Below are 13658 nucleotides of genomic sequence, written 5' to 3'. Positions count from 1 at the left end.
AGGAAGGACAGCAGACGTGGGGGCTGGCCCACCCAGGGGATGGACCCTCAGGGGACAAGGGGGCCCTCCTTCTGCCCAGCAGCTGAGGTGGCTGGTGGCTGCCGTCCTCAGGGACCCGGGGAAGCCCTCCCCAGGGCAGGAGCTGCAGAACAGGGGCTGGCAAGTGCCCTGGGGCCCTCCCAGGGCTGACCCTCCTCAAAGGCCAGCGATCTGCAGCAGGTGTGAGCAGTGCAGGAAGTGGGTGCTGAGAGAAGCCACCCGGAGAATCAGACCCCAGAGCCTGGGGAGGGTCCAGGGAGGTGGGGAGGTGGGGAGGTGGGGAGGGGAGGCCAGTGTGGGGCTGGGGGGTTGGGACGTCCCTCCCTTGCTCCTCCCCACCTTCAGGCTCGGCCTCTGGCGCGATGGGGGGCCTGGGGCCAGTCTTGTGGACTCTGCTGGTGTGTGTGGAGTTTGCTGGCAGCAAGAAACAGCCAGGTAGGGGGGACCGCGGGGGGGGGGGGGGGGGCGGGGCTCGCGCGGGTGGACTGGCCTCCCCACTGCGACCCCCCCCCCCCCCCCCGCCGCCCTTCAGGCCTGAACCTGAGCTGCTACCAGTGCTTCAAAGTCACCAGGGAGGAGCTGTGCGCGCCCACCCAGTGCTACCCCACCGACCGGGTCTGCGTGTCCAGCGCGGTGGTCCTGACCAAGAGTAAGTCCCTGGGCTCGCAGGGAAGGGGCGGGGCGTCCCGACACCGGCCGGCCCCACCACCCCCTGCCCTCTCCTGCCTCGGGACTCCAGGGGGAGTGTGCGCAGATCCTGAATTTTTCTCCTCTTTCCGAAGTACCAGGTCTTCCGTGCCCCCACCCCCCACCCCCCAGGAACTGTCCTCAGGGCGGAGGATCAGGTGTGACCAGAGGGATGGCTGGGCAGGGGAGGGCGAGCCCGGAGGGGCGCCGGCCAGGCTGCCCACCAGGCCTCCACCCCCTCCCCAGCGGCTGCTGTGGGCCTCAAGTGATAGGACTTTTCAGAACAAGCCTTGGAGGAGATTGTAATGTGGAACAGGAACCACATGAGACGTCACAGAGCAGACCACTAGAAACACTCTTTTATCAAGTTCCAAAAATATCCAGAGAGCGGACTGTGGAGAGACCCGAACGCTCTCCTGACAGCGCCACCGGGCTTGCTGATTCTGGCCGGATGGTTCCAGGCCCCTGGGGACCCGCCAGCGCCCCTCCCCCTCTGGGCCTGCTGGACCGTCGTTGAATCAACTCCCCCTCATGAACCTCAGGAGGGGTCTCGAGGGGTCTCGTCTCCTGATTTTCCGGTAATGATGCCAGAAAATCCATGTGGCCCAGCCGGGCTTCCCGGAGATAAATCCGTAAAGCGGACGTGCCTGTGAGAAACGCAGGTGCATTTGGGGACACCCTGGCCCCTTTCCACGTGCACCCTTCAGGAGGGAGCCCCCACCCCGTGCTCTGCGCCCCCTCCAGGCCTGGCTTCTCCGGAGGACGTGGGATAAGCACGTTGACGGCTGTGGTGCTCTAACGCCATGTGGTTCACGCCTCTTCCCCCGGTTTGCTCTTTTGTTCGCACTGTCTCCTTCGTCCTGGGCTCCAGCCCGGGATTCCGTGTCGGTTTGTGGCCTGAAGGCCCTGTGTGTGGCGGTGACGTGTAACGGTGGCCCTCCCTGCTGGAGGGAGCCATCGGCCGGGCTGCCTCGGGGTCTCCACGCCGAGCACTGGGGAGGGGGCGCCGGGGGGGCTCCAGGAGAGGAGGAGGCCGGCCTCTTGCCTGCCGCCAGGGACCCCACAGCAAGCGCCAGCCCGGAGCCTTTGCGTAGCCCCGGACCGGCCCTGACATAATGTAACCGGTTCTCACGTCACACGCTGATAGAATTCAACACGACAATCTGCACGCCATAACGTAACGCCACCCGAGAAAGGTGGGCGGCCTTCTCTTCCCCAGTTTGGGCTGCTCTGCGTGTTCTCCTTTCTCCCCACGTTGCCTTCAGAGGCTTGTACCACATCTTGACAGGAACAGTGGGAGACGGGGCCACGCCCGGCCTGAGCGCAGCAGGGGGACAGCTGTGTCCAGTCTGTCGTCCCTGCTTCAACCCACATCCCCAGGACTTGCAGGCTCCTGGGCTGGCCAGGGCGGTCCAGGCCATGGGGCGCGGCGGGGAAAAGCCCCCACCGGGGCCAGCAGTCCTGAACCCCAATTTTGTTGTGACCTCGAGGGTGACCGTGGGGGCCACTGTCTTGCAGGCCTGGGGCCTGGGAGGTCCGGTAGTCACGATTCTCTGATTCTCAGGTTGAGTCTGGGCTTTTGCGGCTCACGTGGAAAGCGCCCCTCCCCCGCCTGCCCACCTCCCCTAGGCTGGTGGCCACCTGCTGTCTCCTCTCGCGCAGGATCAAGGGTGATGGTCCAACTCAGCAAGCGCTGTGCTCCCAGATGTCCCAACACCAACATGAAGTACGAGTGGATGTTGGGATCTATGGCGTTTGGCAAGATCGTCAGGCAGTGCTGTTCTGGATATCTCTGCAACGGGGCCTCCGCCACCCGCTTGGCCCTTCGAGGGGGGTTCCTGCTTGGGGCAGCCCTCGGCCTCCTCTGGGCCGAGCTCCTGCTGTGAGCACCTTCCTCTTGGCCCCGCAGACCCACTGCACCCTCCCGACCCCCGCCTCTGCCCTGCCTCCGTCCCTTTCAAGACACTGGCGGGGGGACCCTCCCCCTCTGAGGTAGCGGGAAGGGTACCGCTGCCTCCATCCTGGACCGGGCCACCTCTCCCATCCCTGCGGGAGCCCTGTGCTCAGACAGCCAGGAGTTAGCAGTCCTGCCCTGCCTGGGGGATGGTGGGCGTGTCCCAGCTCGGGGTAGCAGCTCCCTGTGTAAGGTTTCATGGCCCGAACACACTGTCCAGGGCCCTGCAGGGACAAGAAGGGCCTGGCCAAGGCCAGAGGGTGGCTGCGGCCCTGATTCTGGCTCTGACGTGGCCAGACCCCCCCCCGGCCCCGCCCCCTCCATCCGTAAGTGCTGTGGGTGCCCACCCCGGGGGCGTTGAGACCACCACCACCACTGCTTCTGGAGACAGTGAACTCACTGCCTGACTGCTCGGCGCTCCTGTGCCTCCAGCCACCTCCACCTGCCGTGCCCGGACCACGTCCCTCCAGCCCACCTCTCTACAGACCCCCGTGGCTGTGCACCGTCTGGACAAAACCATCCAGCTGGGCCGACCGAGCATGGGGACGGCCCCCGGGTCCCGGGCCCAGCACTGGGTTGCAACCCACTGGGTTGCTTACCGGAGTCATGGGTTCCGGAGGGCCGGCAGGCCGCTGCGTGGACGTGGGGGAGAGACCGGAGGGTCGGTCAGGGTCTGGGGCGTGTGGGTGGTGCTCATGTAAGGAACTCGGATGCAGACACTCCAGGAGGGGACGGCTGGGGAGTGGGGTGGACGAAACCCACGTTTGGGGGGCAGCTGGGTTGGAGAGAGTGAGGGCTGGCGGAAGGGACAGCCCCTGCCTGGCCTGCGGGGGGAGGGTTGCCCAGGCAAGGGCACAGGTGAGGAGGAGGTTGGGACAGGTGGAACCGGTGACAAGCTCAGAGCTGTCCAGGCCAAGCTGGGGCACCCAAGGGACACCCGGGGGCACATCCTGGAGAACGGGGCCGGGAGTGGGGGCCCTGGGTGGGAGGGGGAGCAGGAGAGTCTGTGGGCGGAGCTAGCATCAACAGGTGGCAACATCCTGGGCGCCCCCCACCCCCCAGTGCTCCTCCAACCAGCCACCCCCGGTCCTCACACCCCCCCCAGCAGGGTCTGCACACCAGCCTGCCTTCCGTGGCGCACCTGCCCCCAGTCCCCAACTACTTGTCATTTTCCCCATGGACTCAGTTGGACTCGTGCCCACGGCCTTTGCAGGGTGGGGACAACCCTGGGTCGTGGCTCACCGCTGTGCCAGGAGGCCACTGGAGGTAAGACGAGATCTCAGGTGAGATCTGCGACAGGGACAGGGCCCGGGGCAGGACCTTCCCTGCACTTTGCTTGTGAGTTTTCGTGCCGAATTTAACCTCACCGGTCCCCGAGGCCGTCCGGGCAGGCCTGTCGCCACCTTTGTCCCAGTCTCCCCACGCAGGGCTCTTTGGGGCACCAGGAGTCTCTGGTTCCCTGAGCTTGGGGCCGGAAAGCCAGGGCAGAGGGGACTCAACCGCTGGTGCAGGGGTCAAGGTCTTCCTTCGAGCGGCGTTTACCTAGGAAATACGTGTGTGTGAACTGGGGCAGGAGCCACTGTGCCCTGTCCACATGCCCACCGTTCCAGCCCCTCTGCTTCCCTCGCCACAGAGATAAGACCTTCGGAACTGGCGGCCCTGGTCCCTCCTCTGGACAGAGGATCAAGGATTGCAGCCCCTCAGCTGGAAATGAGAAGCTTTGCTGAATAAATGGGAAAATGTGCCCACGAAGAGAGAGTGACCAGTGGGGAAACCCCACGAGTGCCGTCAGAGGCTCAGCGAGGCCAGTGAGATGGGGCCAGGGCCCGCAGCGGAGCCTCTGTGTTGGACCCAGCCACTCAGCTTCCCAAGTCCTCAGCGCCGTGTGACTGTCTCCAGCCCTCCTGGACGCCAAGCCACACGGGACCCCTGTTGCGCAGTAGGAAGGCCGCACTGTCCGTGGGCGTTGCTATACTCACTTATTAGTCCCAGGAGTTTTATTGCTGATTCTTTGGGGATTGGGTTCTCTTTTATACTCCGTGCTGGAAAACTCAGGTCCTGATACAAGCCTCCCCAGCCTCCTGGTGGCGCATCTGTGCCCACTGGGGGCTCCTCTCCAGTCTGGGTCAAGCCCTGCCTTCTCTTTCTTCTACCCGCCTCCTTCATAAATACTTGAGTTTCTGATTCTCCTATCTGGCACTACCTTAGCTCTTTAGCTATAAAACCGATATGGTGATTCAAGGTTCTTGGTCTCTCTCTTTGATGCGGGTCATTGGCTCTGTGTGCTGGGCTCGACCAGGGGAATCCCTGTCCCGTGGTGGGACTTGACTGCCCCGATGGAGCTCAGGTGTCTCTGCCCAGACGCCCTGCGTGAGGAAGGGCTCTCAGGAGGCACTTGGAGAGTAGGCGAGGGCGGTGCGTGGGCTGCAGACCTTGAACGGAAGAGCCGGCCGTGGGGGGTCCCAGTGTCACTGTCACCCCCTTGGCCCTGGAAAGTAGACCCAAACATCTGTATTGCAAGGCCGCCATGCCTGCTGGACGGATCTGTGCATTCGGTCACATACTAACTTCACGTGCGAGAGAAACCACACTCCCAGCGTCTCCCGCGGGCTCTGGTCCCCGGTATACCACTGACCCCGGGGCACAGCCACCGGGGCCCTCACTTTGTCTTCAATGCCCAGATTTTGCCATTTAACAATAAATTATCCCCTGGGCCATGTTCTCTGACCACATCTCCCTGTAAATTAAATGGCCACAACAAGATGAACTTGAACATCCCAAATATTTGGCAATGAAATTATTGTACCTCCATTAGCTCATCTGCTGAAGGAAGAAATTATAGCGGTTCTTTCGTTCCCTGAACTCAGCAGTAATAAAATCAGTACAGACTTTTCGTCTTAATATTTTCGTTAATGTTTATTTACTTTTAAGGGGGGGGGGGGGCACAGAGAGAGAGGGAGACACAGAATCCGAAGCAGGTTCCAGGCTCCGAGCTGTCAGCACGGAGCCTGACGTGGGGCTCGAACCCACACACTGTGAGATCATGACCCGAGCCGAAGTCAGATGCCCAACCGACTGAGCCCCCCGGGCGCCCCCAGACTTTTTGTTTTAAAATGGAATCGGCACTTTGAGGAACGGGTGGACCGAAATCTCGCGGGAGGGACGGGGCTGAGACCCACAAGCCGTGTGTGTGATCCAGCGCCCGGGGAAAGAGGGACAAGTCACACACAAAAGTGACTTTGCCACATGGGACACCAAAATGACAGAGAAGATCCACGAAAGCCACAGAGTGACAACGTGGTGACAAGCAGGCTTGGAAGGGAGAAAGAAGGAGGAAATGGGGAGAGGGGCCGCGGAGCACGGGGAGCTGGGGGGGGGCTCTGAACTGGGCGGGGCGCCACCGACTGGCGGGACAAGCGCCCTGATCTTGAGCGTGACGGTGGTCATGTGGCGCAGAACCTCGTGGGAACTCACCCAACTGTCCACTTGGAAAGGGTGACTCTACCATACGTAAATCACACTTCAGCGAAGTTGGCTGAACGGGAGAGGTTCGTTGCACACCTCCGTGGAATAAGGCTGAACATTTAGGGGAAACGGAGTGTTTCCTGGCGAAAGCACAGTTTACTGACATTTCAAAGTTTCCGTCACACAAAGCACAGCACTGACAGCTGCTGGCACAGAAGAGGAAATGGCATTTTTGTGTCGGTGCAACGGTGAGATCTTGGCAAACGTATCATGCAAGGACGTGCCGTGTGTCTGTGTGTGTGTGTGTGTGTGTGTGTGTGTGTGAATAAAATCGTTCAAAGGGCGCCTGGGGGGCTCAGTCAGTTCAGCGTCCGACTTCAGCTCAGGTCACGATCTCACGGTCCGTGGGTTCGAGCCCCGCATCAGGCTCTGTGCTGACAGCTGAGAGCCTGGAGCCTGCTTCCGATCCTGTGCCTCCCTCTCTCTCTCTGCCCCTCCCCCACTCTCACTTTGTCTCACTCTGTCTCTCAAAAGTAAATAAATGTACAACAAATAAATAAATAAATAAATAAATCGTTCAATAAGGCAGCAGAATATAAAATTAAAATGAGGTCCACTGCCTGCTAAAACATTAAAATGAAAACCAAGAGCCTTTTTTATATACAAGCAAGACCCAACTAGAGGGCGTAGCAGGAGAGAAAACCTCCTCTACGGTGGGGGCAAGAGAGCTTATACTTGCAAAGAAACCTGACGCTAAATGTACAAAATCTACAAGAAATCTAAATTTCACACCCTTCCGAGAGGCGGCCCAGTGACCCCGAACAACTGTGAAGAGGCTCCTTGCTCCTGGATATGAGGACTCGGAATAGCGTGAAAATGTCAGCTCTCTGTAACCTATAGATTTTTAAATTTAATGTGATTTCCATAAAAATTACTGGTTTTCTTCTTGAATGAGATGAGTTGAAACGTACATAAACAACAACGTTCTTAAGATCAGCTAGAAATACTCTGGGAAAAAGCAGACTTGTGGGGGAATTAGTGCTACCAGACGTTAAACCACACTAAAAACAAACAAACAAACAAAAACCTCCAGACTCTAAACAGCGTGTTATTGTCATATGAACAGATAATCAAGTGAAAAAGATTGTAGGGACCAAAAATAGACCCAAAACGTATGGAAATTTTGTGGACGATAAAGGAGGAATCTGAAATGATTGGATCAAAGATGAGGTTCAAAAATTATTGATATGTAAACAAATGCAAACGCATGGCTATCTGGAAAAGCCAAAACTGGATCCAGATACGAGTGTCCACACAGCACGTGAGAGCAAGCAAAATGCTAATTAAACAATGAAAACTACGCAGATACCAAAATAAATGGGATGTGAATATCTTTAAAACCTGGGTGCAGAGAAAGTCTTCTTTAGTATTAATCAAGATCCAAATATAAGAAATAAAAAGATATGTGAGATGACCCTGGGGGGGCTCAGTCGGTTAAGCAGCCAATTCTCAATCTTGGCTCGGGTCATGACCTCACGGTTTGTGGGATCGAGCCCCAAGTCGGGCTCCGAGCTGACTGCTTGGGGCCTGCTTGGGATTCTCTCTCCCTCTCTCTCTGCCCCTCCCCCTGCTCGTGCTCTCTCAGTCTCTCTGTCTCTCTCTCTCTCTCTCTCAAAATAAATAAATAAACATTAAAAATAAAGATAGATTGGGGCACCTTGATGGCTTAGTCAGTTAAGCATCTGACTTCGGCTCAGGTCATGATCTCGCAGCTCATGGGTTTAAGCTCCACGTCGGGCTCCGTGCTGACAGTTCGGAGCCTGGAGCCTGCTTCGGATTCTGTGCCTCCCTCCCTCTCTTCCCGTCCCCCACTCACGCTCTGTCTTTCACTCTCTCAAAAATAAAAAAACATTAAAAAAATTTTTTTTCACCCCAGGGGCTATATTGAGGAAAGGGGAAAAGCCTGATAACAAATATCAGAAAAATATGAAAAAATGTAACAAAAATGATATGAAATACCACTTAAACTTAAGAAAAGATGTCTGCCCTCACCTGCGACCGAAATTCCGATGAGACGGTACCAGGGAGGGGGTGCCGCACGAGGTCGTGTGCAGGGCGTCCAGGGTGGCCTTGCCGGGGCTGGGTCAGGTTGGGGGAGGGTGGGCTGGGCAGGGTCCCCTGCATGGAGAGAAATTCCGTAAAGATGCTTATGGAAACCCAGGCTCGCTCCTGAGCTGTGCACACAGGCTGGGCCCTGAGCAGCGGAGACCATGAGGACCGAATCATGGGCACCAGACGGGCCACTGGGTGTCCAGACACAGCAGCCTTTGAAACCTGGGCCAGCACAGAAGCCAGAACGCACGACCCCGGGTCTGCGCTCGTAGCATAAACCGAACCAGGTGGACTGCTTCTGCCAAAACAAGAATATCAACACTTCCCATCAGATGGAAGTAAGATTCGGCGTCTCCTAGCCTCACGTTCAAAGTTACTCTTTATACGGAAGATCAGGCAAAACCCAACTAGGAATCATCACACAAAGCCTTCAAAGCAGTTAGTGTAAAAATGCCCCAAGAACTGAGGGCGAACACGCTTGAGATGAATGGAGAGAGAAGTGTCAGCAAGAGGGGAAACACACGGAGAATGACAAAACGGGACTTGTAGCACCGAAAAACACAATCGCCAGATTAAAACCCTCACCTGCTGGGCTCGGTAGCATGATGAGGATGAGAAAAGAAAGACTCAGACAACTTGGCGATAAATCGCAGCGATTGTCCAGTCTGAACACGACACGAAGAAAAGGTGCCGAAGAAATGAACAGAGTTTCGGGGACAACACCAGAAAGTCTAACACGTGTGCAAATGACACCCTAGAAGATGACAAAAATGGGGGACAGGAAAAATATTCAAAAAACAGTGACTGGTAATTTTCTGAATTTGGGAAAAGACATAAAACTATGGATTCAAGATGCCCAGTGAATCCCAAACATGGAGACTCCAAGAAATACACACGCAGACCTTTCCTAATCAAGCCACTTAAATACACTGATGTCAAAAAATAAAATAAATAAATAAATAAATAAATAAATAAATACACTGATGTCACATGACAGGATTCTCACTGCGGGAGAACAGAGACAAAACGTGTGGAAGGGGAAGGAAAGACGGAATGTGATGGAATGTGATGGAAGGGGGTATGTGTGCGAAGGTATATCCTGTGACACACCCCAATAGCGACAAGCATGGACTGGCCCAGATGTCGGTTTTCAAATACTATCAAGTATCATTTCTTTTTCAAAGGAATCTGAATTTTTAAAAAAATAGATAAATAAATAAAAAGCTAATCCCAGGGCAGGGAGAGGAGAAATACAGCAAAATGCAGTCAAATTCCAATCCGTTTAGAGAGAATGATGGAAATACTTAATGACCATTTGGCAAAAAATCACAATAACAAATGTTTTAGGCAAGCATCATCAAAAGAGACTAAGCAGGAGGTGCTCAGGGTGGGGGTGGGGGGGCGCTCAGTCGGTTGAGCTTCTGATTTCGGCTCAGGTCATGATCTCGCAGTTTGTGGGTTCAAGCCCCGCGTCGGGCTCTGTGCTGACAGCTCGGAGCCTGGAGCCTGCTTCGGATTCTGTGCCTCCCTCTCTCTCTGCCCCTCCCCTGCTCACGCTCTGTCCCGTTCTCTCAAACATAAATAAACATGAAAAAATTTTTAAAACAAAAAAGACTGACCACCTGGGCAAAAGAGTGATGGGAAAGAAAACATTATGTAATTTTGAAAACTTTCTCACAAGACGCGTCTTAAACACTACAGGACAAGGGGTAACTTTGCAGCGGAAGAAACTGGCAGGTGCCACCTTAACCCAGTGATCAGAGTGCACACTGCCAGCGACGGGACGCATCAGCTTCCCGGCCTCCTGATGTGATGCACCGAGAAGAACACAGCCACGTTCCTGTGATATTTTTGTCAAAAGCCTTGAACTAAATGTAATCATCAGTAAACAACTAGCCGGAATGAAAAGACTTTCTACATTGTTCCTGTTCAAACAGTGTGAGGTCCTGAAAGAACTCAAGACTGGGGGCCCGTCCCAGACGGAAGGGCGTGGGGACACGACGGGTAAGATCAGAATGGGACCCGGGGATTAGGTGATCATGCGGGATCTGTGCTAACTTTGTGATTTTGATCATCCTACAATAGTTGTATACGATGTTACCTTCTGAGAAATCTGGGTAAAGGGTTATATAGAATAATTCTTGTACTTGTTTGCAACTTTGTTATAAATCTGAAGTTATTTCCAAAGGACGAGAGTGTAAGCTACGAGCCTCCCAGCCGAATATCCCTGTTTATTCTTCCTCCACCAACGTGCAGGGACTGACCCCGCTTCACGGCAGCCCAGACGTTTTGAGAAGGCGCATGTCCCTCATTCGTGTGTCCTAGGTATTTACAAAGATACTAAGATGCTCGCTTTGTAAAGACTGTGTCGACTTGAATGTGCTCTCACACTGTCGCTCTCACACAGAGAAGTGTTCCTCTGATCTGTTACTGATTTGTAGCTTTCTCGTATCTGCGTCAGAGAAGATGGTCCTGAGCCGGGAGATAAAGGAGACTTTTGAGAACAGATCAAATCTGGACCCTTGAACAAAAGCCAAGTCCCGGAAGGTCCTGTTCAAGTCCCAGCTGAGCAGCCGGGTGCCCAGGGCATGGCTGTCTGGTTCCTTTCTCAGAGCGAGAGCCGGAGGGAGCCGATGGGTCGAGTGATTTATGGACTGAGACTGCCATGCCTGAGCAGTCCCCTCCGGTCTCGGTGAACAAGCCCCGCGCACTCTCTGACCTTACAGCAGAGAGTGTAGACCTTACAGGTCTAGACAGTTCGGTCAGCTTCTCAGGGCACCCACGGTGGACGGGAAACAGCGAAGCGGGGTCTGTCCCTGCACGTGCGTGGAGGAAGAATAAACACGGATATTCGGCTGGGAGGCTCGTAGCTTACACTCGTCATTTCTCCTAGCACAGCTGTGCTGGCTGTGAACTCCCATAGCTTCATTCTCTCAAATAAAAGTATTTTACCTTTTTTTTTTTAATGTTTGCTTATTTTTCAGAGAGAGAGAGGCAGAGCATGAGCGTGGGAGGGGCAAGACAGAGGGAGACACAGAATCTGAAGCAGGTTCCAAGCTGTCGGCAGAGCCGGACGCAGGGCTTGAACTCACGGACCATGGGATCATGACCTGAGCCTGAGCCGAAGTCAGACGCTTAACCGACTGAGCCACCCAGGCGCCCCTATTTTGCCTTCTTTCTTGAAGAATATTTTCACCGGATATAGAATTCTTGGCAAATAATTTTTTCTTCCAGTACTTTCAAGATATTGTTCCACTGTCTTCTGGCCTCTACTTTTTCTGATGAGAAGTCAGCTGTTTTTTTAGTTGCTCCTCTGCTTAGTAATGGGTGTTTCCCTCTGGCTGCTTTCACAACGTTCTTATCTTTGGTTGTCGGCAGTTTGTGTCCAACTGTAGTTTTCCTCATGTTTACAACCTTGGGGGCTGCTGACCTTCTTGAATTTGCAATTTTATACCTTTCATCAAATATGAAAGGTTTTGGCCATTATTTACTCAAACAATTCTCTCTTCTCCTCCCCCTCCTCCTTCTCCTCCTCCCTCCTCCCCCTTCCCCTCACCCTCACCCTCTTCCCCCTCCCCCCTCTCCCCCTCCCCCTCCTCCCTCCCCTCCTACTCCTCTTCAGTCTCTGTCTCCTTCTTCTGGAACTCCTATAACATTTATGATAGACCCTTCAATATTGTTCCCCAGTTCCTTGAGGCCATGTACATTTGTTACTATATTTTTCTGTGTATTCTTCAAATTGGTTAATGTCTACCAATTTATCTTCAGGTTACTAACTCTTGTGTCACTTCCAATCTTCTCTTCAGCCCAAATGGTGAATTTTCAAATGTTTGATTTTTTTAGTTCTAGAATTTTCATTTGAATCCTCTCAGAGTCGCCATTTCTCTGTCGAGATTTCCTATCTTTTTATTCGTTTCATTTATCGCAAGCATATTTTCCTTGACATCCTTGAACATAGCGATATGGCTGCTTTAAAGCCTTTACGTTGTGATTACAGAATCTGGATTCTGGATCATCTCAGTGTAGATCTCTAATCATCATCTTTTCTCTAGACTATGCGTCATAATCTCCTGTCTCTTCAGGTAAGTTTCCTCACGTAGTTTTAGGCTGCTTCCTGGACACTGAGAATGATGGGCGTAGAAACTCTGAATTTGCTGGGTTCCTCTGAAGGGCACCAGGCCACCAGCCTGGCTGAACCCCACCTGCAAACGGTCTCCTCTTCAGTGGGCGGCAAGGAAACCTGCAGTTCAATCTAGCAAGCTTAGTTGGACTGTTCGGAAACTTCCGTACACACGCAAGGTTCAGAGGTCAGCCAGAGATTTGAGGAGACCTTATACACGGGATTTGGGGCTGCCCTGCTCTATCTTTTTTGGTTTGTTCCCTCATTTTCCAGCTGCTATGCTGGTCCTGAACTCTGCCCTCGGGTTCTTAAAGTCATTAAGACTAGGCGTTCTGTCCCTCGTGTTAGCCTGCCACATGGCACAGATTGTCCCCAGACTCAAAGCCACAACAATAGGAAATTTACCAGTGGTTCTCTTACCCCCGGTGTTGATGACCCCTCAGTATCTGCCTGCTTTGGGTCACCAGGGACGGTACAGTCACAGACAAACAGGTGAAGCCAGACTTGACCCGCTGTGGGTCAGATTTTTGCCTGGCAGCTGTAGTTTGCCAACCTCTTCTATAATCTATAAATAATGAAATTTTATTTTTTTAAATTTTTAATGTTTATTTTTAAAAGAAAGAGACAGAGAGAGAGACGGGAGGGGGAGGGGCAGAGAGAGAGGGAAACACAGAATGTGAAGCAGGGTCCAGGCTCTGAGCTGTCAGCACAGAGCCCGATGTGGGGCTCTAACTCACGACCTGTGAGATCATGACCTGAGCCCAAGTCAGACGCTTAACCAACTGAGCCACGCAGGCGCCCCTAAATAATGACCGTTTAATGTCTTATTTTCCAATCTTTATGCCTTATTTTCATTTTCTTATTTTTTAGGTCACTTATTTTATCATCGAGTAAAAATGGGGAAAGTAAATATCTCTGGATCATTTCTGATGTTACAGGGAATGCTATTAATGTTTCCCTGTTTATAATTGGCGGTAGGTTTTTTATAGATAGCCTTTACTGAGTTAATACTCCTCTACTCCCACTTACAAGGAGTTTTTCATGAATTTGTGTTAAACTTTCTTCAAAAGCTTTTTAATTGAAATGACCAGGTGACTTTTCTCATTTTTTCTGTTCCTGAGATGACACTCTTTCACAGATTTTCTAATTTCACGCCTCCCTTGCACTCCTGGATTAAACCTACCTTGGTCATCTTGAATTATGTTTTTATACATACACATTTTTATACGTCTTTTCAGATTTCGTTTGTTAAAATTTGACTTGTAGTCTTATTTCTTTGTT

At 53.3% G+C, this 13658-nt stretch overlaps 1 protein-coding gene across 2 annotated transcripts; it reads left to right on the top strand.

Moving 5' to 3' along the window:
- Positions 1-361: 361 nt before the first annotated feature.
- LY6L (lymphocyte antigen 6 family member L) lies at positions 362-3423 on the top strand. Of its 2 annotated transcripts, XM_045453437.1 has the most exons (3): positions 362-474; positions 572-688; positions 2389-3423. In XM_045453437.1, the coding sequence occupies exons 1-3, from the start codon at positions 402-404 to the stop codon at positions 2610-2612; spliced, it is 414 nt and encodes a 137-aa protein (XP_045309393.1). In that variant the 5' UTR covers positions 362-401; the 3' UTR covers positions 2613-3423. The 2 variants fall into 2 exon arrangements, with proteins under 2 accessions (XP_045309393.1, XP_045309392.1); XM_045453436.1 differs by having other exon boundaries at positions 572-2491.
- Positions 3424-13658: the final 10235 nt, after the last annotated feature.

Source organism: Leopardus geoffroyi, chromosome C3 (assembly GCF_018350155.1).
Source record: "Leopardus geoffroyi isolate Oge1 chromosome C3, O.geoffroyi_Oge1_pat1.0, whole genome shotgun sequence".
Lineage (NCBI taxonomy): Eukaryota > Metazoa > Chordata > Mammalia > Carnivora > Felidae > Leopardus > Leopardus geoffroyi.
Note: the sequence above shows the minus strand (reverse complement) of the source record. Positions and strands in the feature narration are given on the sequence as shown.